Source organism: Leishmania mexicana, chromosome 30, assembly GCF_000234665.1.
Source record: "Leishmania mexicana MHOM/GT/2001/U1103 complete genome, chromosome 30".
In the NCBI taxonomy this organism is placed as follows: domain Eukaryota; phylum Euglenozoa; class Kinetoplastea; order Trypanosomatida; family Trypanosomatidae; genus Leishmania; species Leishmania mexicana.
The window spans coordinates 1076898-1104110 of record NC_018334.1 but is presented as its reverse complement, the minus strand read 5'-3'; the positions used below and the strand labels follow the sequence as shown (position 1 = coordinate 1104110).

Here is a 27213-nt window from a genome sequence, read left to right as displayed (position 1 = left end):
GGACTACCATCCTCCACCCTATCCCTCCGCTGTTCTGTCCCTTCTCCTGTTCGTCCCTCTCCCTCTCCTTGTGGCGTGACGTTCTTCATGATCATCCAAGCTGAGCTACATCTCTTCCTGCGTACCGTATTAGGGGGATCGCGATGCGGATTGTGTGCGTGTGTGTCTGTGCGTGTGTGTGCATTTCCCATCGACCCACTGCACGGCAGACGGCACACTTCTTGCCAGCAACCAAGAAGAACGGAAGCAGAGCTCGATGGCGCTCTTTAAGTCGCAATTTCAGTACAACTCTCGTGGAGGGTCGCGCTCCTGGCGAAGCAGTCGTTCTCTATTCATCAAGAACGGTGACCCGCTTGATGGACGCGTGTGCTTCTCCCCTTGCGGATTGCCATCGTCACGCCACCTCCCCCCTCCTTACAGTCATCTCCAGCATTTTCACGCTTCCTTTTCTCTTTCGTTCCACGCCGTTCCTTGTCATCACATCGACGCACCTATTACAGACCGCGTGACCGCTTCTCAAAGCGTGCATCGGCGAGAAACAGTGTCTTCGGGCTGTGCCTTCCACACCCTTCTAGCGTGCTCTTCGACCGAAGAATGACGCAGTTGCCCACGACGCCGGTAGCGAGGGGCATGCACTACCGGTCCATTGGCATAGCCGCTGTTGCCATTTCGGGGCTGCCGACAGTATGGAACATTGTTGCCCGTAATGAGTACCGCCGTCACACGATCGAGAAGGCTGTGAGAGGCAAGAAGGTTGGCGCCTATGTCTTAGCGGCCGCCATCTTTGTCGCCAGCGGTCTGCGCGACTACACGTTTCACAACGCTATGGCCCAGAACCCAAGTTCGGTCTTCCCTATCCTCTGCACGCACGCCTTTGGCCCTGAAAACGCAGGTGTCGTGCGCGGCGTCATGAGGGGTGTCGGCGTTGCACTGATGGCGACAGGCACGACACTTGTCATATCGTCTTTCCTCCGACTCGGCATCACGGGTACGTATCTCGGCGACTACTTTGGCATCTTGATGGACGAGCGCGTAACGGCCTTTCCCTTTAGCCACTTCGACAACCCCATGTACCTCGGCGCGACGCTGAACTTCCTGGCCGCCTCCATTGCCCAAAACAACGCCGTTGGGACACTGCTGACAGGGTTGGTGGTGCTGGTGTATCATGTATCGACCAAATACTTTGAGAACCCCTTTACTGCAATGATCTACCGCAAGCGCGCGGAGGGCCGGGCAGCCGCTGGCGTCTCTGCCTCGGCGAAGAAGCAGTAAGCAAACATTATTTATCGTGGGCTTTTGGAATTACCTATTTTTTGTTGGTCGAGTGCGCCGAGCGCTGTGTGTGTGTGGGGGGGGGGCACCGTCTGTCATCTGTATCACATGTCTAACCAGCGAAAGTGCACAATGCCCCACGCACATATTAACGCCGCAACAGCAGCTCCCAGGCCTACGGAAGCTGGGCCTTCTGTTGCGCCAGGCAAGGCCTTTGCGGGGACGAGGGGTGGAAAACATCATGAGGTGGTGTGCGAGTCTACTTCTGCGCCGCGGATCGAGCTTTCAGCGCGCAGACGGTCATCTGCTCTACCGGCGCGGATGGTCTGCTTATCCGCCTCGCTGCCCTCGGACATGCGCACGCTCGCTCTTCAGTTGGTCTCTCCTCTTGGCCTCCCGTCTTTGCGTTCAAGGTGCCACATTAGAGCAACTCACTGGAAGCCAACACACACACAGACATCATGAGAAAGAGATCTGGATAGAAGAGAAGGCGTTGGTGTGGACAAGCGGTGCCGGAGAGGTGTGAGTGCACAGACGTCCTTGACAGGCCAGCCGACGCCAAGCGCTCCCACTCGCGGGCCGTCTCGCTCGCTCGCTCTCTCCTTCCTCGTTAGCGCCGTTTTGGGTTTGTGGGTCGCGTGTTGTTCTCAGCGCGAACGGCGCAACGCTGCGTGATGTCCGGCCCGAATCTGTACGCTAGTTGAACCGACAGCTACCTCTTCCTCCGCAGATGATGTGCTTGATGAGGATACCACACACTCTGCAGCCCCTCGCCATCGCTCAGCTGGGTGCCACCTGTCGTATTCCTTCCCATCCATCTCGCCTACCGGGGGGCTGTCAAGTCTTTCCTGATAGGGCTCCTTCTCGGAGACACCAGGTACCGGAGACCCGATCCACCGAATCCGTCAAGCATCGGCCATGTCTTGTGCATTACACCACCGCCAGCACCAGTTCTGCGAGTCAACGTGAGGCACCCACCCCTGTGCGCCTCTGGTCTCGCCGAAGGCGCGTGGATCTTGCGTGGCAGCTCTGTCACGACCCGCTCCCATCACTTCAGCGCATTGCCCCACGTAAGTTCATGCATGTATCTGGCTCTCTTGGTGTTTTCAGCTGTTGTGCTCGGCGTCAGGGATGCATTCCTTGGCTCTACCACTGCAGGTGTGAGCGGAGGGATAACGAATGTGCGCACGTGCGCCGAGATACACTGCCGTGAAAGGCGTGCCTGAGAACAGTGAAGGATGGCGGCTGTCGACTCTCTTCTCCGTCTCTTCGACAGCTGGTAGGTGAGACCAACTTCACCTCCGCGGAAGACGGGGGAAGGGGAGGAGAGACAAGACAAAGATAAGGTTCGTCTCGTCGAGCTGGTCACCAGGGAGTGGGTCGGCTACGTTTCACCTCAGGAGAGCGGGTCCATGCACGCACACACACACACGCACATATATATATATATAGGTATAAGCGTCCTTCTCCTCTTTTCAGGTCTTCATCTTTTTTCCCGCGCGCGCGTGTATGTCTTTCTCTGTGGTGCACACCTCACTCACGACGGTCGATGTTTGTGCGGCTGGTCCTCTCCTCTGTTGCCCCTCTCCTCCTCCTCCTCCTCCTCCTCCCCCCGTTGCAGACGTGTTTTTATATGAGTGTGCCCTCTTGTAGGGCTCTCATCCTATTTCCTCTCGGCGGCCTCTGTCCGCGGCGTACGGGAGTGCGTCTGTGCATGTGGGGCGTGGTAGCTCCCTCCCTCTCCCTTTCCCCACAATTCTCTACCTCTCTCTATCTGATTTCATGCTTGCGAGGGAGGGGGAGGGGGGCACAGTCACATCCACGTCAACCTCCATGGGTGCAGCGCTAACGTGCATGGGTTTCTCCTTCCTGAACCATTTTGTGTTCGTTCTTGGGCTCCCTCGCTCCTGTTCACTGGGCGTGTCTGTGTCTGCCCCGCGCCCTCCAATCGGCCGTCCATCTCTCCACCTTGTCTGCCTGTCTTTCACCTCAGCCCGCCCTCTTTCTCTCCCCCTCCGTGTCTCTGCTCGCTGCCCCCCCCCTCGCTTTTTATCTCTGCGGCAAAATGTGCCCGTCACCAGCGGGCTCGCATGCATGGGCGGGTGGAGGTCTGCTATGGAGCCAAAGGACAGCACGTCCCAACACGACAAGGATCAATGTGCCTACCTGTTGTGAGGTGATGATGCGCCACCCTTGTTTATCGGCGGTGTGTGTGTGTGTGTGTGTGTGCGTCCGTCAGTGCGCTACGCAACCATGTCGACTGGAATTGGTCTGCCCACGCACCGTACTCCCATGACAGCGCTTTTCGGCGCACTTCTCCTCGTATCACTCACTCGCCATCCCCTTCTCTCCGCCTCCACTTTTTGAGCACCCTCGCGCCTTCGTTTTTTTTCTTTTTGCCTTGATGGTCTCTTGAGCACATGCGTACCCATCCCGTGCACGTACACACGCGCCCTCAGTACTTGCCATTGCCCCGCTGCTCTCGCTCTCCACGCTGTCTTGCTCTATCCGCTCCCTCCCCTTCTCCTACAGTGGCCCACACAAGCACTCTCGCTTTCTGCATCTATCCTCTTAGTCACCATGGGACAGTGGTTGGCCTCCGCCTTCAGCTCTCTTATGGGCAAAAAGGAGGTGCGCATTGTCATGGTCGGTCTTGATGCCGCCGGCAAGACCACCATTATCTACAAGCTGAAGCTGGGCGAGGTTGTCACGACGACGCCGACCATCGGCTTCAACGTCGAGACGGTCGAGTATAAGAACTTGAAATTCACCATGTGGGATGTGGGCGGTCAGCAGAAGCTGCGCTCGCTCTGGCATTACTACTACCAGGGCTCCAACGGCGTCATCTTCGTTGTGGACAGCAACGATCCGGAGCGCATGATGCTGGCGAAGGAAGAGCTGGACAAGATCTTGGCTGAGGAGGAGCTGCGTAATGCAGTGCTGCTCGTGTTCGCCAACAAGCAAGATCTGCCGAATGCGCTGACAACGACGCAGATTACAGAGAAGCTTGGCCTGTACAACGTCCGCAATCGCCGGTGGTACATACAGGGATGCTGCGCCACAACGGCGCAAGGCCTCTACGAAGGTCTCGACTGGCTGTCCAACAACATCTCTGCTACCATGCAATGAGGTGCATCAGCGAAACTCGGGTGATAATGAACGGGAACTATCGTCAACCCCGCTGCGTGATCAACATACACGGCATACCTACCGAGCTGGCGATGGTCTGCAGTGCCTTCCACGAAACTGAAAGCCGCCGGACTCGTGGTCGCTGACGGGCGAATGGGCTTATGCGCCATTTCTTTTTTTCTTTTCTCGTGATGTGTGTATCGCCTCCGCTCCGACTAGTGCCTCTCTCGGCATTCCAGGGATGGTGAATGCCGGCGACGTGTCTCTGTGTGTGCCCGGTGGTAGAAGGACTCGTACACGGCGCCACGATTTTTTTTTCGTCTTTCCGCTCAGCTACGTCGGCTGGGCTGCTGGCGGACTGTGCGGGAGACGAGAAAAAAAAACAGCAGGATGCAAGCAGCGACCCCCCCCCCGTCCGCCCGCCTGCCCGCTTGTGGAGCTCTGGTACCCGCTGTGGACAGACGGCGCAGGACCGACAGACATTAAGTCAGGAGCGAACGCGGTGCTGGACAATCATCATATTCACCGTTGGTGGTGCGACGGCAGCCTGTGGCCACTTTACGTGCACCAACCGCGCTGGGCGTGAAGCAGTGGAACTGAAGCCCGGACCTTCGGCGAGGACAACTCGATCGACCAAGACAGAGAAACCCGTGCGGCTGCTGCGGACTCGCTTTCCGCCATCCTGACACTCAGCACGGACCTTGCAGCGGTGGACGATGGCATGTCGCGACGTCTCTGGGCACGCAGGCTGGCGCTACCGGCCCCGCCGCCTGGGCCTCTCATTTCAGTGTGTGGGTGTGTGCGGACATTGTAGCTTTGTGCAGAACGCCGAAGTGGTCACGACTGAAATCGGCAACCGTCGGACGCACCACCGCCAACTGCACAAATCGCGGGTCCGTTCACACTGGTCTCACACGCCAGGCTGGCATCCCCGGCAGAAGCGCTACACGGCGCGACATGTTGAGACAATGACTCCTTGGCGGTATCCGTCCCACACCAGAGGAACGATCTTCCTGAGACTGCAAGACGAGAGGAAACCATGACTGCCCAGCTCTGCACGGGCTCCCGTCGGTACTTTGGATTCCTGCGACGGCGGGTGACTGGCACGGACAAGCTGAAATGCAGGTGGTGCTCTGTCCACTGCACTGCTAGGATCGTGGTAACTCACCACCACCACCGCCATCTGCGTCTGCTTTGAGGGCCTCAGATGAGGGGTTGTGCCCGGTATGCTATGCAAGATTGGCGGAGCGCCCAACCCTCAACAAGCCTCTGGTTGCACCCTATGACCTTGCAGGCAGTGACCTGGTTACGCACATCCCACTCGCGCGGAATGGGCTTCCCCCGTCAGGTGCCCACGACTGCCCCCTGTGACCCCTCAGGAGCAGAGGCTGTGAGCTCTTTGTGCGCCGGTGCTGTCCAGCACAGTCGGCATGGCGCCTCACATCCGAACAAGGCGCGAAGATATCTATACCTATCAGTAACCCCCCGTGCATGTGCGCGGAGCAGGCGCCACCTCCTGCACCACACCCTGCGGACTGCTGGGGCACAGATGCCGGCAGCATGGCGAGTGCGCCCCGAATGGCAGCATCGAGTCCTCCGGGCACCCATGTGGAGGGCCTCCACACCGTATTACGGCATGGCACACGCAGGCGGAGCACAGGGTCTCCAGAGGGTCCTGGCCTGCGGCTGCCCAACTCATTCCCCGAGCCCATGCGGCATGCGCCTAGGCCACCCCCTCCACTAGCCGCACGGCGGACACCGGTGCCTCCGCCCTCGACCAGGACCCTGGACGCTGCCCGCTTTGGATCCAGATGTGCAGTGCGTCCAGGCCCGCCTATCGCTGGAGACGCAGCACGCATGCGAGGGAGGAGCGAGGGAGGGCAAGAAGAGCCCGTTCGACGCATGGCCCCGGTTCGAGGGCAGTCGGCTCGTCCTAGAGGGCTCAGGTGCCGCCGTGGCGCAACGGAGGCACCCGTGCGCTGTGGTTGTGTGTGTATGCGTGCACATCTGTCGACGTGCTCGCTGTTGCAATGGGACGCGTCGTACGAAAGAATTCTCCTCGATGTTGTCACCCTCTTGGCGTGTGCCGGAGTGTATATCTGGATATCGGTTGGATGTACTACCTCAGAAACATGTACGAGAAGTTGCAGAGGTGTGCGAAGTCATGAAAACAAACAGGGTGACGCCGTAGATGTGAAAGGATGTGTAAGCAGAGGGAGGATGCGCTGCAACTTTTACAGATGACTTTGGCGGATGCTGTTGATGGGCTGCTTTGTAATCCCTCAGAGAAACTTAGGGTTGCGATGGTCCGTGTGTGTCTGTGCGCATGTTTCCGTTTCAATGGCCAGTGTGAGCAGTGGCGCACACGCACGTGTTCACCGGCAGACAACATTCTTGGTGAGGTTGTATGGGCGCAGGTGGCGTACCTGTTAGACTTCTACATCGTCTCTGGGCATGTCCTCACCGGACCCCGGGTGTCTCGTAGGAAACGGGGGACTCGATCGGTATCTTGCCCATCTTGTGTCCTCCGTTCTGTTTCGTGGGTATTTCTGTCGCTCATCTGGCGATGGTGTCGTTGATCGCGTCGTCCAGATCGTTGCGTCGTGTTTTTCTTCGGTGGGCTCTCTGTGGGCATTTTGTGTGTGTGTGTGTGCACCTCTTCTCTCTCCAGCGATCTCCGCAGGCCTCTTGGATGTTAATGCTCGATGCTGGCGTTTCTCCGTAACAATAGAGAGAGGGAGAGACACAAGAGCGAGGATGGGGGACTTGAATGATATCGTCACGGGGACAGGGGGTGCTGGCGACCGAAATGGTCGTGGGCTATGCTTGCTACTGCGCAGTAGCAAGCGAAGCCGCTGGCAAGGACGGCCTTGCATTCGAAGCACGACTCCTCAGGCTGCGTGCCAGCTTAGGCTGCAACAGCTGCGAGGAGGGGTCTAATGGCGTCGGTGCCACGCCATCTTTTCCCTCCCCTTTCAACAAGTGTGCCGTGTACGTGTCTCTGTCTTCTCTGTTTCCCACCTACACTGCTCCTTCCCAATCACTAACTCTTCCGCCGACGACGTTTCACGTGACGCAAGAACGAACTTGGCTTCGAACTTATTGCCTAGACTTAAAAATATCTCAGCTCTGCACCCATACACGTACGCAGGCTTTCCGAAATGTCGTCGGACTCCGGTGTCAACGCAGCGTTGCTGAACCTCTGCGCTCAGCTGCAGGGCGGTGACGCCAGGCCCGTGGCCAATGAGGGCCCCTCCGCCCCGAATCACGCCGAAGTATCTGGAGAAACGGCAGAGCAGGCCAGCCCGAGCGCTGCTGCGTGTGCTACAGCACTCGCTGCAACCCCCGCTGCAGCTGCTCAGGGCCCGGCGAGACCCGCCTCCGACTACGAGTGGCTTCGCAACGCCCTCGTCTCGGTCGAGTCACCCGAGAAGCGGGTCAAGCAGCTTCTTGTCCACATGGAGAACCAAACCACAGAAGGGAAGCCAGGGCCCTTGGTGCAGGAAGAGCGACTGGAAGCATTGGCGGAACTGGCTGACATGGTCGAGGATGTCAACTGGGCCGCGGAGTTTGCACTCATGCAAGGGCCGAAGCGCCTTCTTGACGTGATGCGGCGTGAACGCGCTGCGCACCCTCTCCTTGCGACCGGAAGCCGAGACGCTTCCGCCAGCGTGGAGGCCGCCGACACCACCGGCACAGGGGATAGAGAGGCACAGACTGCTACTCACGATGGTATCTCTTCATCAGCGGTGCCGCTCTTCACAGAACTTGCGATGATCGTTGCCCACTCAGCACAGCTGAACGCACCAGTGCAAGCCGCGTACGAAGCCGCTCATTGGGAGGACATCATTCTCCCCTTCATGGGTGACTGTATCGCAGCGGTTCAGCATCTCCTGCACCTTGGGAGTGACGGCCAGGTGGGCAGCGCACACGGCGACAGCACCGAAGCGGCGACTGTAGCTGCAGGAGCTGCGTCTCTGATGCGCCTGCTCGGCGCGCTGCTGCATGCGTGCAGCTGCCTATGCCGCGATTGCTCACCAAACACCGTTTCATTTTTCCAGGCCAGCGGTTTGGCGGTTATTGTGGAGGCACTGAGACTCACACGAGCACTGCCAGAGTCCATTGTGGTGGGCACAGCAGAGGATGGACGGACACCGGCGGTTGTCACCAGCATTGCCAACGACGCAGCATCTGATCAGGAAGTGGACGACATCTATGCCCCGCTGCTTGGCACGACGCATAAAGTGACGGCGCGGGCCCTCTTCTTTGTTGCCTACTTGGCCTCCACCAGCGTCTCCAGCGAGGAAATTATACAGCTCACATGCCGGCACGCGGAGTCGCGTAACAGCGGTGAGAGAGTCCAAAAGTCGGCAGCGCGTGCCCTCACCGCGCTGGTGGAAAAGAGTCCAAAGGCCATCAAGGAAGCCGTGCACACCCTCATGCCCCATCGACTTCACGAGTGGCGGACACAAGTGCGGCGCGCCGTGGGCGACAGGGAGACGCAGGATGAGCGCCTGCACTTCCTGGATGCACTCGATCGGATCAGCTGAGCACGCTACTGACGCGACGCACCACGTGACGTCAGCGTTTTTCCCTTTTTCGTCAGCCGAGGAAGAGGCTTCAGCGACAGGCTGTGAGCTCTTTGTGCGCCGGTGTTGTCCTGCACAGTCGGCATGGCGCCTCACATCCGAACAAGGCGCGAAGATATCTATACCTATCAGTAACCCCCCGTGCATGTGCGCGGAGCAGGCGCCACCTCCTGCACCACACCCTGCGGACTGCTGGGGCACAGATGCCGGCAGCATGGCGAGTGCGCCCCGAATGGCAGCATCGAGTCCTCCGGGCACCCATGTGGAGGGCCTCCACACCGTATTACGGCATGGCACACGCAGGCGGAGCACAGGGTCTCCAGAGGGTCCTGGCCTGCGGCTGCCCAACTCATTCCCCGAGCCCATGCGGCATGCGCCTAGGCCACCCCCTCCACTAGCCGCACGGCGGACACCGGTGCCTCCGCCCTCGACCAGGACCCTGGACGCTGCCCGCTTTGGATCCAGATGTGCAGTGCGCCCAGGCCCGCCTATCGCTGGAGACGCAGCACGCATGCGAGGGAGGAGCGAGGGAGGGCAAGAAGAGCCCGTTCGACGCATGGCCCCGGTTCGAGGGCAGTCGGCTCGTCCTAGAGGGCTCAGGTGCCGCCGTGGTGCAACGGAGGCACCCGTGCGCTGTGGTTGTGTGTGTATGCGTGCACATCTGTCGACGTGCTCGCTGTTGTAATGGGACGTGGTGACGCGAAACGGAAACGGGAAGCAGGCCAGCGACGTCTTAATAGTTCATCAAGCAACTCGTGTTGCCTCGCTCAAAGGTGATCACCACCACCACCACTTGTCATGGGAAGCATACCATGCACGAACTTCTTAAAAAGGTTGTAGACTACATCCGGTGAAATCTTCTATGTACCACCGCCATCTGGGTTTTTAACGCGTCCGTACGCGGGAGGAAAGGCTATCGTGCAGATGACGCATTGCACTGGTACCAAAGTAGCACTACGATCGTGTAACTTCTCAGCTGTTCGATGCTCGATAGACATAATGGCGTGCTGCTCGTCTGGGCTCCACATCTTCTGTTGTCGCGTTTCGTGTCCTCGCCTCCACCTACATGTTGCCCCACACACCCACATACACCCACACACACACACACACGTAACTCCCTCGCCTTCGCTTCCAAGACGATAGGGCAGGATTTTGCGCAGCGGCGCTGGTTGACTGTTGCTTTGCCTCCACATGGACTCATCGGCGTACATATGGAACCCTGTCCAGTGCACGGTGCAGCTCGTCTTCAGCCGCCCCAGCAGCGGCGCGGCGATTCGAGCTGGCTCCGCGTACCACGGCACATCCATCATCCGCTACCGGCGTGAGCCGTATCGTGACACAGCAGACAGCGCCGCGGGAACTGCTAGCTCTTCTGCAGCTTCTCCCTCTGAAGGCAACTCCGAGTACGAAGACTTCCTGCGACACCGTCGCGTGATAGCCGAGAAAAACGCCCTGCATCTTCACGCACTCACAACCGCTGGCGGTATATACAAGGACGCCAGGGTGCTCGATGTCCAGTCCTATCAGGTGAGGTGTGTCTCCATCTCTGCTGACGCGGGCGCGGCAGTGCTCAGGGTTGTGTCCGTCGAGCAGGAGGATGCTGGAGCGGCATCAGCGGGCAGCAGCACCAGTGGTGGAGCCGGGAAGAGGAAGGGAAGCTCCAAGGTTTGGAAAAAGGGCGGCACGGATGTCGCGGAACACGATGCACAGACATCTGGCGACTCGCCCACACCCGCCGCAGTGGACTGGGGATCGAAGCTGATCCTATTCGAAGGCGCCGGCAGCTTACCCCCGTTCTCTGAGGTGGATCTAACAACTCAGTTTATTGGCAGAGTTCAGTCTTTCGACTGTGGTGGAATCTACGCCGCCGGTGGGATCAGCAGTAACCCCAGCACCGAAGATGTACCTCTACTCACACATTTTGAGGTGCGCTTCGCCCGGTGCGCGTTTCCGGCCCCCGACGACCCGCAGTACCGCCTCGAATGGCAGCTCAAGAGTATCCAGGTGCCTAGTAGCTTCCGCACAATCTTGACGAACGGAGAGGAGCGTGGCCGCAAAGAACTGGCGGCGCAGCAGGCGGTGCAGGTGAGCTTTGCCCCGTGCGGCCCGCTACCCGCGTACGTCTTCTCGTTTGCGTGCTTTCCAGGCATTGCTGAGGTGGAGAGCATGTCCGCAGCTGGCGATGGGCTGGAGGTGGTAGAGGGAAGCTTGGACGTCCCAAAGTTTGCTGGTGACATCGTGAGCGGCCTCAGTGACACCAGTAACCTGTCCCACACACCCGTTCCTGTGCGTGTACTGGCGCGACGACAGGCGCGAATCGCTACGGCAACCCTCGAGCGCGTCTTACGCCTCACCATCGAGTCTGTGATAGCGCTCCAGCACCTCTTTCAGTGTCCACTGCCGCTCCTTCAGTGCGAGCACCTGGACGTCCTCCTTGGTCCAACAATGCCGTATATCTCCGGTATGGAGCACCATTGCTCGATTATTCTCAACGAGGCCATCTACCAGCCAGGCAGGAAAACCGCCGCCGCCGGTGGAGGGAGTGCGCACAGTACCGCCGAGGTGGAACAAACAGAGCTCATTGTGCACGAGCTGACACACCACTGGGTCGGAAACGCCCTGGGGCTGCCGTTTGCCGTGAAGGAGGGTATCTGCCAGGTGATCGAGCAGTGTGTCGGCGACACGCTACTAGGCAAGCCCATGCGCACGTACAAGGCAGACAGCAGCGGTAGCGCAAAGCCCGAGAGCTCCTCCCCTTCCTCCTCGACTGCGAAGCCGCCGAAGAGCACCATCCGGGCCTCTGAGAAAGGCCACGAGTTCACAGGGACCTCGTACCAGCACGCACTCAGTGCCATTAAGCGGTTGGTCGCCGAGCACGGGTTTGACCGCTTTGTCGCGTGCCTGCGACAGCTCATGCACGTGCACGTCGTTGTTCCAGCCATCGCAGTCGAGGAGAGCGGCGGAATCCAGGTGCTGCGGTACGTCCGTTCTGGCATCGCCACCCCACCGTACCTAAGTACGGAGCAGTTCCTGCGTAACGTGGAGAGCGCGTTGTGATTTCCCATGATGCGAAATCATGGCATGGTGTACCTTCTCATTGTAACGCATGTGTCTCTGTGGCTGCGGTGGAGGCGCTGTGGATACCGATTGAGCCTGCAGCGGCGAAACCCTAACGGAGAAGAATGCGGTACCATACGACGTGGCTCCGACACGGGTCCGACGCTGCTGCGCGGTTGGTTGTCGGCCCGCGCGGCGTCTGATCGAACGACGCTCGGAACACCAGACAGCACGCGGGCTCCACCACCACGTGCGCACATGTGCATTATCCATTCTCGCTCTCCGCTTGCTCCTGAACCTCTTCTCGCACCGCTCTCCCTCTGTGAAGTCGCCCCGTCGCCGCCGAGTCCGCCAGGCCCCCAACGGAGACCCACCATACCCCACATACCTGTCGCCGCAGCACTTCTGCAATCATGCGCCGCGCCATCTCGTCCTCTCTCACTCGTGGCGCCTGCACTCTTGGCGTCATGTCGGGGCTGTTTCAGCTCACGCAGTACCGCTTCCAGTCGCACCCACCGCCTGGTGTGCCGCAGGGCCGGCAGCAAAACCTGAGCGTCGCTCATGCGGGATCCAAGCAGGGTGACGATGCGCAGCCAGAGTTTGAGCCCCCGAAGAAGCCGACAGAGGTGCCCAAGTTTGTGAAGATCAACACGAATGAGAAGGGCATCACGAACGTTCAGCTGGCCCGTGCCCCGGTGAACTCGCTGAGCCTGGAGCTCTTGCAGGAGCTGAACCAGTGGATGCTGTGGCTTGGGAGCAACGAGGAGACGAAGGCTGTGATCATCTCCTCTGCTATTCCAACAGTCTTCTCGGCTGGGCTTGACCTTGTTGAGGTGCATAACCCGAAGCCGGACCGCATCGCGGTCTTCTGGCAAGGGTTCCAGGAGATGTGGCTCATCTTCAACTCCTTCCCCAAGCCAATCATCGCGGCCATTACCGGCAACTCTCCAGCAGGCGGCTGTATCATCGCGATGGGCTGTGACTACCGCGTGATGGCTCGCGGACCGAAGGACAACACGAACAACAGCCGGCTCTACCGCATCGGTCTTAACGAGACCAAGTTGGGACTCGTCGCCCCACCGTGGGTGATGCCAGCCTACGCCTACCTGATGGGCTCGCGTCAGGCGGAGCGGATGCTGCAGCTGGGCGACACACCCGTGGCCGATGATGCGCAAAAGCTTGGGCTCATTGACGAGGTGGCCGCTGATGAGGAGCGGGCAATCGAAGTCGCCTACCAGCAGGCGGAACGCTTTCTCAGCGTGCCACAGCAGTCTCGGTGGATGGCCCGTGATATGATGCGACGCGAGTACCTGCAGATGCTTGCCTCAGACGAAGAGCGCAACTACGATACAGAGTTTTTCACGCAATTTGTGCAGAGCCCTGAGGTGCAGAAGAACCTTGAAAACTACCTGGAACGCCTCAAGAGCCGCTCCCGTAAGTAACGTCGAGTGATCTTAACGCGAATCGGGCGCATGGTCGTTTTTATTTCTCTCGCTTCCCTCAAGGCTCGGGGGGAAGCAAGGAGCGGTAATATCGTCGTTCCCAAGCACCTTTCCTCCTCCCTTCCTCGTTCTCCCGTAGAGGAGAAGGCGCCAGATCGCCGGAGCTAAGAATGGGGTAATGTGATACGGCGTGGTGTTCGCATGCATGGAGCCTCGATAAGCCGGAGGGAAGACTCCCCGTAAAGGAGAAGTGCTGTAAGCATAACCATCGAAAAGGGAAGCGCGGAAGCGGCTGTGGGGAGTTGCTCATCCAAGTAACTATGCCTCCGTGATGGGCGTACGGCATCTCAAGCGGGTTGGATGAACACATGTGAAGGGTGCACTACGCACCCTTCCTTTTGTATGATCTTTTGCTTTTCTCTCGCCCGCCTCCCACTCGTAGCGATGGATGGATACTGGAGACGGCGGATGGTTAGCCCTTTGTTTTCTTGCGCGCTGAGCGCCACGATTCGGCAGAACTGTAAAGCGCGATCGAGCCAGGTCCGCTTCGCCTCGCGCAGCGCTGTTTCCTCGCATGCCCATGCGACGGAACTCATTCAAACCATTTTGCTCCTCCATGCTGCCCCCCCCCCCACCTCCCACCCCTCCGCCTCTTCCTCTCAGGAACGCCGCGTTGGCGCTCTGTCATCATCGCCGTCAAGAAACTTCTCGACAGCTTCTCTTGACCAGGACTCTACCTCGATTTTGTCTGTTCTACTTTCAAGCACGCCATCACCTTCCTGAGAGCAATGCCGCCGTCAACGGACACAACGGCGGACATCTACCTCCTGACGCTCCCCGCCGTTTTTGGCTTGGTGCTGCCCTTCGTTGCTGCGATCGGCTTCTACCAGTGCATATCGTACAGCCGTGCGAAAGCCATCTACGAGAAGCGCATCTTCGTCATGCAGAAGAAACTTCGCCACCGACTGCGCCACTGCGAGGCGGCGGGTGTCGTTACACGACATCACAAGGTGCGCAAGCACGGCTTCAAGGGCTTGCCCGAGCTCTCTAGCGATGACGACGACCACACCAGTCACGGCAACAGCCCCGGGAGGGAGAACCACAACGCGCCCAGCGACTCACGGACGTCTGATCAATCAAACTGGCAGAGGCCCACCCACCGCAGCGGTGAATCATGCCCCTCCTTCGTGCTAGAAGACGTGAGTATGTTGGAGAGTGAGGAAGGGGACTCTGACGATTCGTGGTGAGCGGTGCGAGTCTGCTATGCCCTTTGCAACGTTTTACGGCGTTCTTATCCTTTGTCGGTGGTGTGTGGTGGCCAATATCTATATATATATACATGTATGTGCATAGCCTGGCCATTTCCGTCTCTCAGATGACCTCGAGCCGCGCCACGTCCCTCGGGAACTTCTCGTTTCGTTTTCATTTGCCATATATCGCCCCTCTCCCCTTTTTTCTTTTACGTCCATCTGCCTTCCGTACATCTCTCCCCGCCTACCTTGACTGGGATGGCCGTCCTGTCGTCTGTTGTCTTTCCTTTTGGGTTTTCTTCAGTGGTTGGAATCTCATGTCCTCCTCGTCCCCCCTCCTCGTCCCTCCCCGTTCTGCCTCCTCCCCGCCCTTTGCACCGACCACATATGTGCTCGGTTGTTACTGCTCCTCTCTGGCGTGTCTGACGTGCTTTCTGTCTTCGACGCATGTGGCTTTTTTTCTTTATTTGCTTTCTTTGTTTTTTTGTTGGTGTGGCTGCTGTGCTTCGTGGTGCTGCACGATGCGCCTGCCTCACTACGCCTATGAGGGCCTTTGTATCTCCTGCTGTGCTCCCTCTCGGGGCCTCTGCTTGCCTTCATGCGGGTTCTTCACTCCTTTATCTCGTGCTCGACTCCCCTTCCGCGCCGAGCGGCGGGGTCAAGCGTGTCGCCGAACGAACAGCAACGCACCGGGCTTACCTCGTTACCTGCTACGGGGGCCTCCCCACCACCACCTTCACTCTCACAGGTGCGCTGTGCCGTTGTTGCACTCCGCATTATCCCATGGGGCGAAGAGCAATAGAGTGCGCCTGCACTGGAAGGACCGTGCGGACAGCGGTTTCTCGGCATTTGTGGCAGCGTCACCCCACTTCGCTCCTCACCGGCGGATGGCGTGTGGACACCTCCAGTGCGTGGTATCGCAAGCTCCAGTGCCCCTCCGCCAACTCTGTGTGTCGGGGAGCCAAGCAGCACACCTCATCCCTTGTCAATGCTGAGCCACCTCTGACGGTGGCAGGGCCGGGCACCTGCAACGTAGGCCGAGGCCGGTGCGATGTACGGCTGCCGATTGGGGCGGTGGGGTCCTGAATGGCGCGAGGTCGGAGCGGCCTGTGACACCGGGCACGCGTGCACCATCCATACGATGGGCGAGGTGTCAAGGGAGCTCGAGCGTCTCTCGCCCGGCCCTCGCTGCTTACTGGTGCGGCGCCGGAAACACCCGGAGGGGGATGCGCCAGGGGTGGCGGCCGGCATAGTGGGTGCGGCCTTTGGGAAGCGGGTGCGTAGAGCTCGAGGCAGGGGCCGCGCTCAGATGGCTGAGTCGGTGCACTGCTGTAGCGCGCATCTACGGCTGCCATCGCACCATGCGACGTGGGGGAGCTGTGACAGGCCGAGGGGGTGGTAGGGTGGAGGTGAGGTCGTGCTATATGGCGGTGTGGACACGGATACGCTGACGAACAAGAAAGTGTTTGATCGCATGATGGTTCTCACGGAAACACACGAAGATGGCGCCTTGACCCATTTGCGAGGCTCCGCTTTTTGCCGGGGTGCTTTGTCCTTGAGTTCCCTCCCTCCTTCGAGTTGCACGACTCGCTAACGTTGCGCGCGGTGGGAAGGCGTTCAAAGAGTGCGGTCTGCGGCACGCACCAGCTTGACTTGTGCTGCGCTGGATGGGCCATCCCGACTCTTCCTCCAGATGTGTCTGTCTCCTCTCACGCGCCTCATACGCAACTGCGTTGTCACTGTATTCTCCGACCTGTGTGTTTCTCTCTCCACGCCGCTCGCTCCTCCAGCGTCCCCTACAGACTTTCGTACACCCTACATCAGCGCGATTGGTCTTTTGGTGCTCTTCGTAGGCCACCCGTCCTCCCCCGTCCCTTCACCTTATTCCTCTTGTGATGCCCCAGTGGCCCATACAAAGATAGGCAGTCTGCGCTGTCCCTTTCTCTCTTGCTTATCACTGGCCTGGATGGGTTGTGTTTTATAGTGGTGAATTTTCCCCGTGTAGGTTCCTGGTGCTCTGCTCTGCTGGTTCTGGAGGTGCATGCGATCGACTCACTCATCCCCTTTAGCGGGCTCTCTGCCATTACTGTATCGTTCATCCGCTGCCTCTGGCCAGCACCCCCCCCCCTCTCCCACTGCCTCCTGACCACATCCTCTGCGTCTTTGTAGTTTCGCTTTTCCGCCCCAAGCGTCGACGTTTGGAGGCGCGCTTGACTTGTTTCAAGGCTCCGTTATACATTACCTGCCTCACATCCCCTGCCGGCTTCATGTTCTCGTCGTCCTGTTCGTGAACACGGTTTCTCCTGAGAGCGATTCGCTGCTGGCAACCCCTCATGCTGTCGTCCACGTTCTTCGGCACAGGACCTCTACTGTCTCTCTCTGTCGTGGGTCCCACACATCCGATGAACTCTGGATTCGCTCATGGACATCCCTCTGCTCCATTTGAATGGGCTCATCCTACCAAATCGGCGCACTATGCCTTCCGATACAGAGAGCAGCGATTTCACCGATGGTGACCGGCTGCTGTCGGCAGCCGCCTCTGCCTTGAACATGACCGAGTCCAGCGGCGCAGCCGCCAGTGATCGCTACGCCAGTGCACCGGTTCTGCTTCAGATCCGCTACAGTCGAGCTACCCAGCCGACGGAGCTACTTGTAGTCGGCACGCCACCGTCGCCCCGGCGACAGCACATCCGCCCCCAGTTATTGGCGCAGGGACTCCAGCTTGGGACACAAGGCTCCAGCGACACTGATGCTCGGGGCGGTACGCCCACAACGGTCGGCGCCGCGCCGCAACACGAACTAACGTCGGAGATGAGAGTCGCGGGGGAGCACACCCCGTCTGCGATGACGCGAGAGGTGTCGATGTGGAGTGAGGGCTGCGCGACTGACTCCTTCGCTTTCCTGAGAAACGCCAGGGCGCCGTCACTCTCCTACACCTGGACAGACAGCTACCTGGACGAATCCCCGTCGACAACAAAGGCGCGGTGGATGCAGCAACGAACTTTCGGCCCTGTTGTCCAATCTGAGGGCGGTGGCAGCAGCACTGTCTCTTCCACACCTCGAGCTCCCTGGGAAACAGAGACGGTGTGGGGTGGCGTCCAGGCCTGCAGCGCGGCCACACGCGCCGGCCCTGCAGAAGCCGTAGGTCAGCCGCAAGACGGGCACGACAGCGGACGACGTCGCATCACCGGAGGCGACGGTGGTGCGCGGCGTCGCCGCTTTGATCTGACAGCGGCGGAGATGGGCGAAAAGGCTCGCAGTCAAGAGAGACATCACGATGGCGCGCTTGACCACGTCTTCCTGGACAAGGTTGGAAGGCACGCGAAACCAACGGCAGCCAAGCCGCTCTTTCATGTGAATAGAAGTGGTGGCACCTCCATGTGTACAAGCAACGCCTCAGCAATGATTGCCACAGTTCAGCAGCCACGCCGGATGGGCCAGATAACACCGATAGAGAAGCTGCAGAAGCTTCTGAGCGCAGCGGCTGCAGTCAAACCCGCGGAAGGCGTGATGCTCGGTTCTGATGACACCACGGCAGGGGTGCCACCGTCACCGTCCACCGATTCTAATTGGCGAGAGGTGGGCTTCGCTTCAGCGTCCCTCGGCATTGTCGCCGCCTCAAGGACTCTCTCGCCACCACGAGCTGTCAACGTTGCAGGCAACCGCAACGCACCCAGGAGTCGCTCGTCGTCCGACAACACGAACCAGCCGGAAAGTGACGGAATGGGTGCCAGCTCCAGCGAGATTGAGCCAAGTCGTGGCCATCTCAGGGCCTCTCGTTGCGGCCCCCCACGTGGCCGCATTCTCAAGGGCATCTACGAGGACTGAGGGAGGTGGAGGGAGGGGATGGAAATCTGACGTGCCCATGTCGCGCGCTCAGAAGGATGGGACCGCAAGGGCACGTGGATTGTCAACTCGAGAGAGAGTGAGTACTCGGCCTACTCAGCCAAGGTCCTACACGGATGGAAGTCGCTCCGGTCACTCGAGCCGCTCACCTTGAACCAAAACGGTCACAGGAGCGACGGCGGCGGGGCCGATGTGGTGCGACTGCCGTTTTCGGACACCTTTTTTCTTCTATAGACAACTCCTGCTTTTTCCTGTCATGTGTGCGCGCGTGTGTGGAGGGGCGCCGATCAGATCGTGCGGCGTGTCATCCAAAGTCCCGTGCCTGTAGGTCCTCGCACTGGGGCTTGTCTCCGCCTCCGCGTCTTCCTCTTCTCGTTTCTTTTTTCGATCCATCACCTCTCTCGTTTTGTATTCTGTGTCTGTCACGTCTGGATGCGTAGCTGCTCGTGCGTGCTTGTGTCCATCTTTTTTTTTCTTTGGTCTTCTGCGCGCATGTTGTTGCTCTCCTCCCTCCCTCCCTCCTCACCACCACCACCACCTCGTATTCTTCTTCTCAATCTGTTCCATCTTCTGTTGTCCCGCGTCTCTCCTCACGCGTTGCGCTTGAGTGGGGAGGGGGAGTAGAAGCGGCTCGACTCTCAGGACACGCACAACAAGGACAAGAAGAAGGTGCGCACGGCATCTGTGCACTGCAACGGAGGCTATTGGATGCCTTTTTTTCGATTTTGGCCATGCGCGCTTATCGGAAGACTCCCCAGCGCAGAAGCAAGGCCAGTATGTGCCGTTGACGCCCATTGGTAGGTAGAAGGGGTCCACCTGCCTACCCTCGTCGTGGGACACAATGATTCTCTGTCTCCTCACGCTCCTCTTCCTCCTCCTCCCCCCGCCTTCCCCCGCCCCACCACCACTACGTCCTCCCTCGGTGTACCGACCCACCAACGCCGCTCCCATGCAGCCGGTGCGTTCGCGAAAGTGTACCCACGCCACCACGGTAAGTGCCGAAGCAACGCACAGCTCTTTCTTTTGTTGTTGCGCTTTGCTTTCACCCTCTCACACCGCATTCACCAGCCCAGATACCATTAGACTGGGCACCACCCGCCCACCTGACCGCCTCTGCGACCCCCGGTGGCGCTCTACAGCACACACGGTGTGGCAGCTACACCCCTATAGAACGCCCCTTTCCTTCTTACATCCCGTTAGACCGCTTCCTTGTTTATCTTCTCTCTTTTCTGTCGCTTCCCGTCTTGCGCAGTTCTCCTATCCGCTCCCCCAGCTCAGATTCCCCCCCCCTCTGCGTCCTTCGCGGGACCGATCTCCCCTCCCTTCCCTGAATACACACATATACCAATCTCTTCCCCTTTGTTCCACCCTTCATGTGCACAGCGTTGTCTTCTCCCACCACCGTCTCTCTGTCTCTCTAGCCCCACCCCCACTCAACCCCATAACGGCTTGGGCCTGTTCCCCTTTCATTCTCGCCCTTCGGTCTTTCTTCCTCTCCCCACTGGGTCGGTGTGTGTGTGTGCCCTGCTCCTCCAGCGGTTGTCCTTGTTGGTCTATTCCCTCTCTCACGACAGAATAATATCTCTTCGCCGCCACCCCTGCACCATGTCCTCAGTCTCCCATCAAGCGCGCTCAGCCACCGCCGCGACGTCGGAGAATGTCACGCCGTTCCTGTCAGCCAAAAACCTCCCCGAGGCGATCTCGCTCACCAACACACCCGGTAAGGTGTTCAGTGAAGACGTTAGCGCGGCAGAAGACGCGGACGGACGCTCTTCTGCTTATCTCATCTCCCCTATTTCGCCGTCGCGCATATCCTCCGAAGCGTACACGTCGAGCCACCGCACCGGAAGCCGTCAGCGCAGCTCCTCGAGCAAGGTGCAGGCTGGCGTTACGCCTGGAGTGGTGCATGAGATAGGCATCATGACCACCGTGCGGTATGGTAAGGACTTCCCGGTGGAGCTCGACACGCCGACGGCAATGCTGAGAATCCAGAAGGCTAGTGAACCGCTGGTTGTTACGCCGCTCTCGCCTCCCCCTGCCGTCCCGGAAAGGCCCACCCTGCCATCACCACCACATGCGTCGAAGGAACCGCCGCCAGACACGGTGCGTGCGTCTGGCGTCAAGTCCGGCACTTACGCGGCGCAATTGGCCGTCTTGCTCTTGCATCCTCTCCGCAAGGACTTTGCTAAACCGCCGTCACACCTTTTCTCTCTGCGGACACCAAGCACCCTCCCGCATGAGAGCAAGACGCCGCCGAGGGAGCAACCGCCTGCCACCCACCCGAGGAAGCCCGGCGCGCCGAAGGTGTCGCGGAGCCTCGACCAGAGAGACATGAGCTCTGTTGCGCGCTCGAATGCCCATCTTTCTGTGCTGGCTGATCTGGTGGACAAGAAGGTATTCTCCGAGGAGGATGTGCTGCTGGAGCTGGAAGCCGTCCGAAAGCGCTCCCTGCTCACCTCGGCACCCTTCAACAAGCGGCTGCTTCCAATTCTCGCGTGGTACCTGCTCCGCGACAAGTTTGGCGACGAGGCGGCCACGCGGTATGTGTCTCTCCTGACGTCCCCGGCCGGCGCCACACGCTCTGACGGGGCAGTGAGTACGGCGTCCACGATAGCCTCTTTCCTGCCTCGTGTCAACGAGATTCGGCGTGTGCGACGGGAGGTAAAGGAGAACAACCGCAAGAAACCCAAGCACCACTACACTATTAGTCCCCCAGCATCCCCGACGGAAGCGGCGAGGCTGTCTGATATCAAAGGTGGGCATGGTGAACGGAAACATCTGCGGCGGACAGCAGCCTTCGACGTGCTTGAGGACGCCCCCGACATCCCGACGACGGGACTCCTTACTCCGCACTCCCACAACACGCTCAGCAGCCCCTGCTTGCACAACAGGTCTCCGCTGATGTACGATCGGCTGCACGTGTACACCCGTGAGCACGCAGTCATCGATCGACGTGCTGCAAAGGCAGAGGACCGCCCCGTCGTGGATGTTGTCCTGGATGCCGCGAACCGCCAGGATCGAGCGAAGAACGTGTTCGAGGTGGTCGAGGAGCAAGCATCCTCAGTCGTGGAGGAGCCGTCCGTCTTCCAAGGCCCCGGGCACAAAGCACCAACGACAAAAGGTGCAGCAAGCAAGTCAATGTCGAAGGAACGTGTCCCCGCTCCACCCGCCTCGGCACACGCTGCCTGCGCTCTTGGAGAGGCAATGGCGCGCAGTCGTCACGGACTGCCGGTGCACGGAAGTGATGCCAGTGCGATGCTTGACGTGACACCGAGCACGGGTGTCTTCAGCGACGTTAGCCGCGCCAATGCGAGCGAAGAAGGTCAGAGCCTGTTCTACCGAGAGTGCGTCGAAGGGACTGGCCAAGAGCGCATCCCCTCTGTCGCGGCGTTTTGGAAAGCCATCACCTCACCCGACACATCGACTGCAAGAACGGCACCCGATCGGCGATGCCTGCCCCCTAGGCATCCGCAGCATGGGCACGTTGACCGTCATGGCGGCCCAGCGGACTTGACAGGTGTGGTCAAGCCGTGTGTACTGAACATCCTCGCCTTAACGGACTATGGCGCAAGCGCACAGCCGAGCGGGCTTGCTGGTGAGACGGTCGATTCTTCAGACCTCTCAACGGTGGCGGATGATACCACAAGCGCTCGAAGCAGCGTAGAGTACTTGCAGGGTCTGGGTGGCGACCACGAGTGGTACGACGGCGAAGCTAGTGCAGTTCCCGAAGAGAACCCAGCATCACAGACACTTACAAGGACTGTCGCGTACTCCGCCATGAATGACCCCCACGAGTCTCGCGTCGGCGTTGGGAACACGGAAAACACTACGGGTGTTGCTTACTGTCTGGCGACATCTTTCCTGCTGCGTGATGGGAGCGCGGCTGAAGCCACCCAAACGTCAAAGCAGCAGCGAACGCAGCGGCTGCACGCCGACCTGACTAGTGCGGAGAACCCCATGAGTCACACGGTGGTAGCCACGGAGTGCTACTCGACGCTGCCGAACGCCTCCACGACAACGCACAGGCCAGAGTGCTCCCAGCGAACCCGCAGTGTGGGATCGTGGGAAGCCAGCAGCGCTACAATGCCGAGTACGACGGAGACCTTTGAGGAAGAAGGCGCCGTCGGGAGGAAGACTGGCTACGGCAGTCTCATCATGAGCCACATAGACACGGCGGCGATGAGCAACGCGGAGAGCATCAAGACCAGGGAGGACACGGGCACCGGCGTGCATGCAGTTGCCGAGTACAGTGCTCTTGCTCATTTAGAGGCGTTGGCGATGGGGCCCTCTGATGCAAGCGGTGTGCACTCCCCGACCATCAGAACAAACGGGACGCTCCGTCTTGACACGTCTGCTGCGGCTGCAGCACCCTTCAGTGTGCTGGAGGCGTCCTCAGACATGACAGATCGCGCGAGGCAGAGCGCGCAAGGTGTTTGCGACACAGCGGCCGTTTCAAAAAGCCGGTTGTTGGTCAGCGGCGTTCACAGTTCGCGGAGCGGAGGGCGCAACACACCCTTCAGTGACCTCCCGGCAACGGGGAGCCCCCACGATGGAACGCCGACGTACAGCGTGTTTGATACCCGCACTGGCACGCATCTCTCTCCGACCTCGACGACAATCAAAGAGTCCTCGTATGCCCCATCTGCTCCAACCGGCGAATCCGCTTTTGGAAGCCTCCTCCGCACCAACGCTGAAACCTCGGCTATGGGTGGTGAAGATCATCGGCAAGGTTTCCCGATTGTATCATTCCACTCCACCGCCATCAGTGACGCATCCGGCTACAAACACAGCGCACTACAAGGCGAGAAAAGTGCCGACGCAGGCCACTGCTGTGTTTCTCGCAACACCTGTTGGGCTCATGCTGTCGAGAACTCTGCGAACGGCGCTCCACAGTTTGCCGCTCCTCCTGACGATTCCGCATCACCGCCTCCAGCCGCTGCCGCAACAGGCTCCCGCACAGCCTCGACTAATCACCGCCTCTCTTCTGGTAGAGCTACGGCCAGGCGCAGTTTATCAGATGCACTGGCAGCTCATCTCGGAGACGCGTCCGTCATGCACAATCAGAGAACAGGTGACGACCACAGCACGCAAAGTGTAGATGCCCGCGACACTCAGTCGCCGTCCACCATTACCTCAGCCACTTCACCCCCGTCAGGCTCCGGAATCCACCACCAGATCGTGCAGTCGCGCGCCGGGTACGGCAGTATGATGGGGGCCGACAGCGCTGTGGCTCCGGACACGAGCGTTGCGTCGCGGTCGAATGGCGGGTACAGCATTGGCGGCGGCAGCGAGGCGAGCGTGCAGTCGCGCGCCGGGTACGGCAGTATGATGGGGGCCGACAGCGCTGTGGCTCCGGACACGAGCGTTGCGTCGCGGTCGAATGGCGGGTACAGCATTGGCGGCGGCAGCGAGGCGAGCGTGCAGTCGCGCGCCGGGCACGGCAGTATGATGGGGGCCGACAGCGCTGTGGCTCCGGACACGAGCGTTGCGTCGCGGTCGAATGGCGGGTACAGCATTGGCGGCGGCAGCGAGGCGAGCGTGCAGTCGCGCGCCGGGTACGGCAGTATGATGGGGGCCGACAGCGCTGTGGGTCCGGACACGAGCGTTGCGTCGCGGTCGAATGGCGGGTACAGCATTGGCGGCGGCAGCGAGGCGAGCGTGCAGTCGCGCGCCGGGTACGGCAGTATGATGGGGGCCGACAGCGCTGTGGGTCCGGACATGAGCGTTGCGTCGCGGTCGAATGGCGGGTACAGCATTGGCGGCGGCAGCGAGGCGAGCGTGCAGTCGCGCGCCGGGTACGGCAGTATGATGGGGGCCGACAGCGCTGTGGGTCCGGACACGAGCGTTGCGTCGCGGTCGAATGGCGGGTACAGCATTGGCGGCGGCAGCGAGGCGAGCGTGCAGTCGCGCGCCGGGTACGGCAGTATGATGGGGGCCGACAGCGCTGTGGGTCCGGACATGAGCGTTGCGTCGCGGTCGAATGGCGGGTACAGCATTGGCGGCGGCAGCGAGGCGAGCGTGCAGTCGCGCGCCGGGTACGGCAGTATGATGGGGGCCGACAGCGCTGTGGGTCCGGACACGAGCGTTGCGTCGCGGTCGAATGGCGGGTACAGTTTTGCAGGCGGTGAGTGTTGCAGCTGTGTAACCGAATCTTCTGCGCGGAGTGCAAGCGAAAAGCGTTCGGTGAAGGCGGGCGGAAGCGGTGCCTCAACGATGAACTGTTCGCATGGGCAGGTTGGTGGCGGACTGTCGAGTTGCGGTGTTAGAGAGTGTACTCCGGCTGCGCAGGAGAGCAGATCGGTCGAAAGAGGGGCTTCCCGTGTGGAATCCTCGAGATCTGGCGATGCGCTGTCAAGCCACACGCCTGCGCTTCGTGTGCCGGCAGTAGTATGCAGCGAATGCGACAGTGGAGTGCAACCCCATAGCCCAACGGGCTCAGTGGTGAACCCTTCTCGGTTAACGGAAAGCACCAGAGAGGAAACAGCAGCCTCGACGTGTACGGCCTTTTTGGGGTGTGGAAGGGAGGGTGCAACGTTAAGCTCTGTCATGGATTCTGATGACTTGGCAGATGCCCTCCAGCGCCTCGGCGAAAGACACGTCTCCTGCTTGAAGGACAACAGCGCGTGTACGTTTGGGGAGCTCGGATGCCAGTGTGCCACAGGAAGGTGCAAGATGTGGACGACCGCGGCCACTCTGCCACCACCTCACCAGCCACAGCCAGTGCCCCCATCGGACGAAGAGGCACGCGCTCAGCGGTTTGATCGCTTTGCGATGAAAAGCAACTCAACTGAAAGTGTGCCAGCCTGCGAGTCACCAAATCCACCTCCTCCTGCGGCGGTACCTCTGGAGGAGGAGAGCTGGAATACCGCCGTGCCGCTGCAGAGCCGCATCCCTAACGCGGGTGTATCTTCACGAAGCAACGCGACGCTGGTGCGTGTCGGCGCTGGTTTCAACCTCCGCACTTCGCCATCCCCGGCACGAGGCGCCGAAGAGGCGTCGACTTGGCAAGCCACTCACCAGGTGAGTGCCGTATCAGAGCTTGGCGCTGTTACCGCTGCTGCAGCCAAGTCAACGACCTGGGGTCGTTGCAAGGACAGCGATGCGAGTCGTATTGGATCGTTCTGGGAAGGGGACGGGCTTAGGAGCCACGTGACCATCCTGACTTATCCTCGCAGCAGCACCGAGCTCTCCGTGCACAACATGCCAGATGCCGCCATTGAACGTGCTGACGCCAGCATCCAACAGCTTCGCGAGCATCAACGCTCCGGCTCTGACTTCAGCGGTTACCGCCACGCAGACTGCCTGATGATGACCCCCATCTCCATACTGCAGAGCTCGCCGGGGAGCAGTCGCATTCACGATCCCAAGAGAGTGAGAGTTGCGACAAGACCACAGGCCGCTGCGACGGTGCCGTCTGGGGTAAGCGCTGGCTGTGACCCAACCGCTCGTGGAGCGTTGACGGCCGGTGACAGCGCCGCGACGCCCTTCGTCGTCCCCATTCCTCTGCCACCTGAGGCGACTGCTGCGAGCCCAACGGTCTGCGCACTCGGTGACGAGTTTCTGCGGATGCCTCAGGACATGGCCACGGTACATCTTGATGGTGCCAAGCAATCCCGTCGCTTTTCCATCATGCAGCCAGCGCATGAGGCGGCGTCAGACGCGGACGACGCCGAGGAGGTGCACGAAGCGGAGTTTACCCGTGAGGTCCACGCGAAGCACACAAACCTCACCACGCTTCTCTCCCACTCCCGGCTAGACGCGAGTGGCACGGCGGAAACCCGCTCCCACGTGGTGGATTCGTCCACTGTTGTCACCGGAAAGAGGTTGGCGAACGCGGATCGCTCGAGAAGTGTCGGTGTGTTGCTTGGCGACCAAACGGCGGTAGATGCCACCGCCATCGACGAGACGCGTGTGGACGGAATCGACGAGTCGAGGGAAACTGCAACGCCTGCGGGTAATGACGCGGAGGAGAGCTGGATCTCGGTGGATTCCTCCACCACGCAGAACACTCAGCTAGCAATGAGCGTGCCAGGACGCCGTTTCGCTCACCGTTCTCCTATGCACCCATACAAGTGCGTCCGCGCCGATCACAACTCCCCAGAGCAGCGAGGGCAGGGGCAGCGACGCCGCACAATCCTCGACGTCCCCGGCGTCCCGTACGTCGATTCACCGGACATCTCGACGCACATTGACAGGGAAGCACGGCAAAAGGAAAAGGATCGCCAGCTGCTTGCCATGCGTTGGGCGGAGCGTGGATTGATGTGGCAGCAGCAAGAGAACGAAGCGCAACGGTATGAGGAGTACCAAGCCCACTTTTGTGCGGGAAAGGAAAGGCCTAGGGGCCCTCGAGTGATGATCATGAAACCAGGTCAACAGGGCGCAGTTGCCCTGCAAGGGCCTCGCCCGCCGAACGTCCCCAGGCCACCCATGCCCATGCACCCGCGCTCCCCCGGCTACCCCCCGCGGCGGCGCCACAGCTAACGCGCTGCGTACAGGGCAGATCGGTGATTCATTTGTTCTTGGACAACGCCATGGATGACGTCGCTTTAGACGTTTTTTGTGTTGCGTGTCTCTGCTCTGTAGAGTCGTATCAGGCGTGCACACCGTCATTTTTTTTCTTTCTTCTGT

At 60.1% G+C, this 27213-nt stretch overlaps 8 protein-coding genes across 8 annotated transcripts; all 8 read left to right on the top strand.

The window, feature by feature from the left end:
• Positions 1-594: 594 nt before the first annotated feature.
• Positions 595-1272, top strand: LMXM_30_2290 (phosphatidylethanolaminen-methyltransferase-lik e protein; the record flags this gene model as incomplete). The annotated part of the gene is made up of 1 exon (XM_003877701.1): positions 595-1272. One exon carries the CDS (start codon positions 595-597, stop codon positions 1270-1272), a length of 678 nt encoding a protein of 225 aa, XP_003877750.1.
• Positions 1273-3852: 2580 nt separating this feature from the next.
• LMXM_30_2280 (putative ADP-ribosylation factor) lies at positions 3853-4401 on the top strand (the record flags this gene model as incomplete). The annotated part of the gene is made up of 1 exon (XM_003877700.1): positions 3853-4401. One exon carries the CDS (start codon positions 3853-3855, stop codon positions 4399-4401), a length of 549 nt encoding a protein of 182 aa, XP_003877749.1.
• Positions 4402-7562: 3161 nt separating this feature from the next.
• On the top strand, positions 7563-8951 carry LMXM_30_2270 (conserved hypothetical protein; the record flags this gene model as incomplete). Its single annotated transcript, XM_003877699.1, has 1 exon — positions 7563-8951. The coding sequence occupies one exon, from the start codon at positions 7563-7565 to the stop codon at positions 8949-8951; it is 1389 nt and encodes a 462-aa protein (XP_003877748.1).
• Positions 8952-10181: 1230 nt separating this feature from the next.
• On the top strand, positions 10182-12047 carry LMXM_30_2260 (putative aminopeptidase; the record flags this gene model as incomplete). The annotated part of the gene is made up of 1 exon (XM_003877698.1): positions 10182-12047. The coding sequence occupies one exon, from the start codon at positions 10182-10184 to the stop codon at positions 12045-12047; it is 1866 nt and encodes a 621-aa protein (XP_003877747.1).
• Positions 12048-12460: 413 nt separating this feature from the next.
• LMXM_30_2250 (putative 3,2-trans-enoyl-CoA isomerase, mitochondrial precursor) lies at positions 12461-13489 on the top strand (the record flags this gene model as incomplete). Its single annotated transcript, XM_003877697.1, has 1 exon — positions 12461-13489. One exon carries the CDS (start codon positions 12461-12463, stop codon positions 13487-13489), a length of 1029 nt encoding a protein of 342 aa, XP_003877746.1.
• A 788-nt stretch (positions 13490-14277) lies between these two features.
• Positions 14278-14736, top strand: LMXM_30_2240 (hypothetical protein, unknown function; the record flags this gene model as incomplete). The annotated part of the gene is made up of 1 exon (XM_003877696.1): positions 14278-14736. The coding sequence occupies one exon, from the start codon at positions 14278-14280 to the stop codon at positions 14734-14736; it is 459 nt and encodes a 152-aa protein (XP_003877745.1).
• Positions 14737-17214: 2478 nt separating this feature from the next.
• LMXM_30_2230 (hypothetical protein, unknown function) lies at positions 17215-18567 on the top strand (the record flags this gene model as incomplete). Its single annotated transcript, XM_003877695.1, has 1 exon — positions 17215-18567. The coding sequence occupies one exon, from the start codon at positions 17215-17217 to the stop codon at positions 18565-18567; it is 1353 nt and encodes a 450-aa protein (XP_003877744.1).
• A 1623-nt stretch (positions 18568-20190) lies between these two features.
• On the top strand, positions 20191-27066 carry LMXM_30_2220 (hypothetical protein, unknown function; the record flags this gene model as incomplete). Its single annotated transcript, XM_003877694.1, has 1 exon — positions 20191-27066. One exon carries the CDS (start codon positions 20191-20193, stop codon positions 27064-27066), a length of 6876 nt encoding a protein of 2291 aa, XP_003877743.1.
• Between the last annotated feature and the right edge of the window lie 147 nt (positions 27067-27213).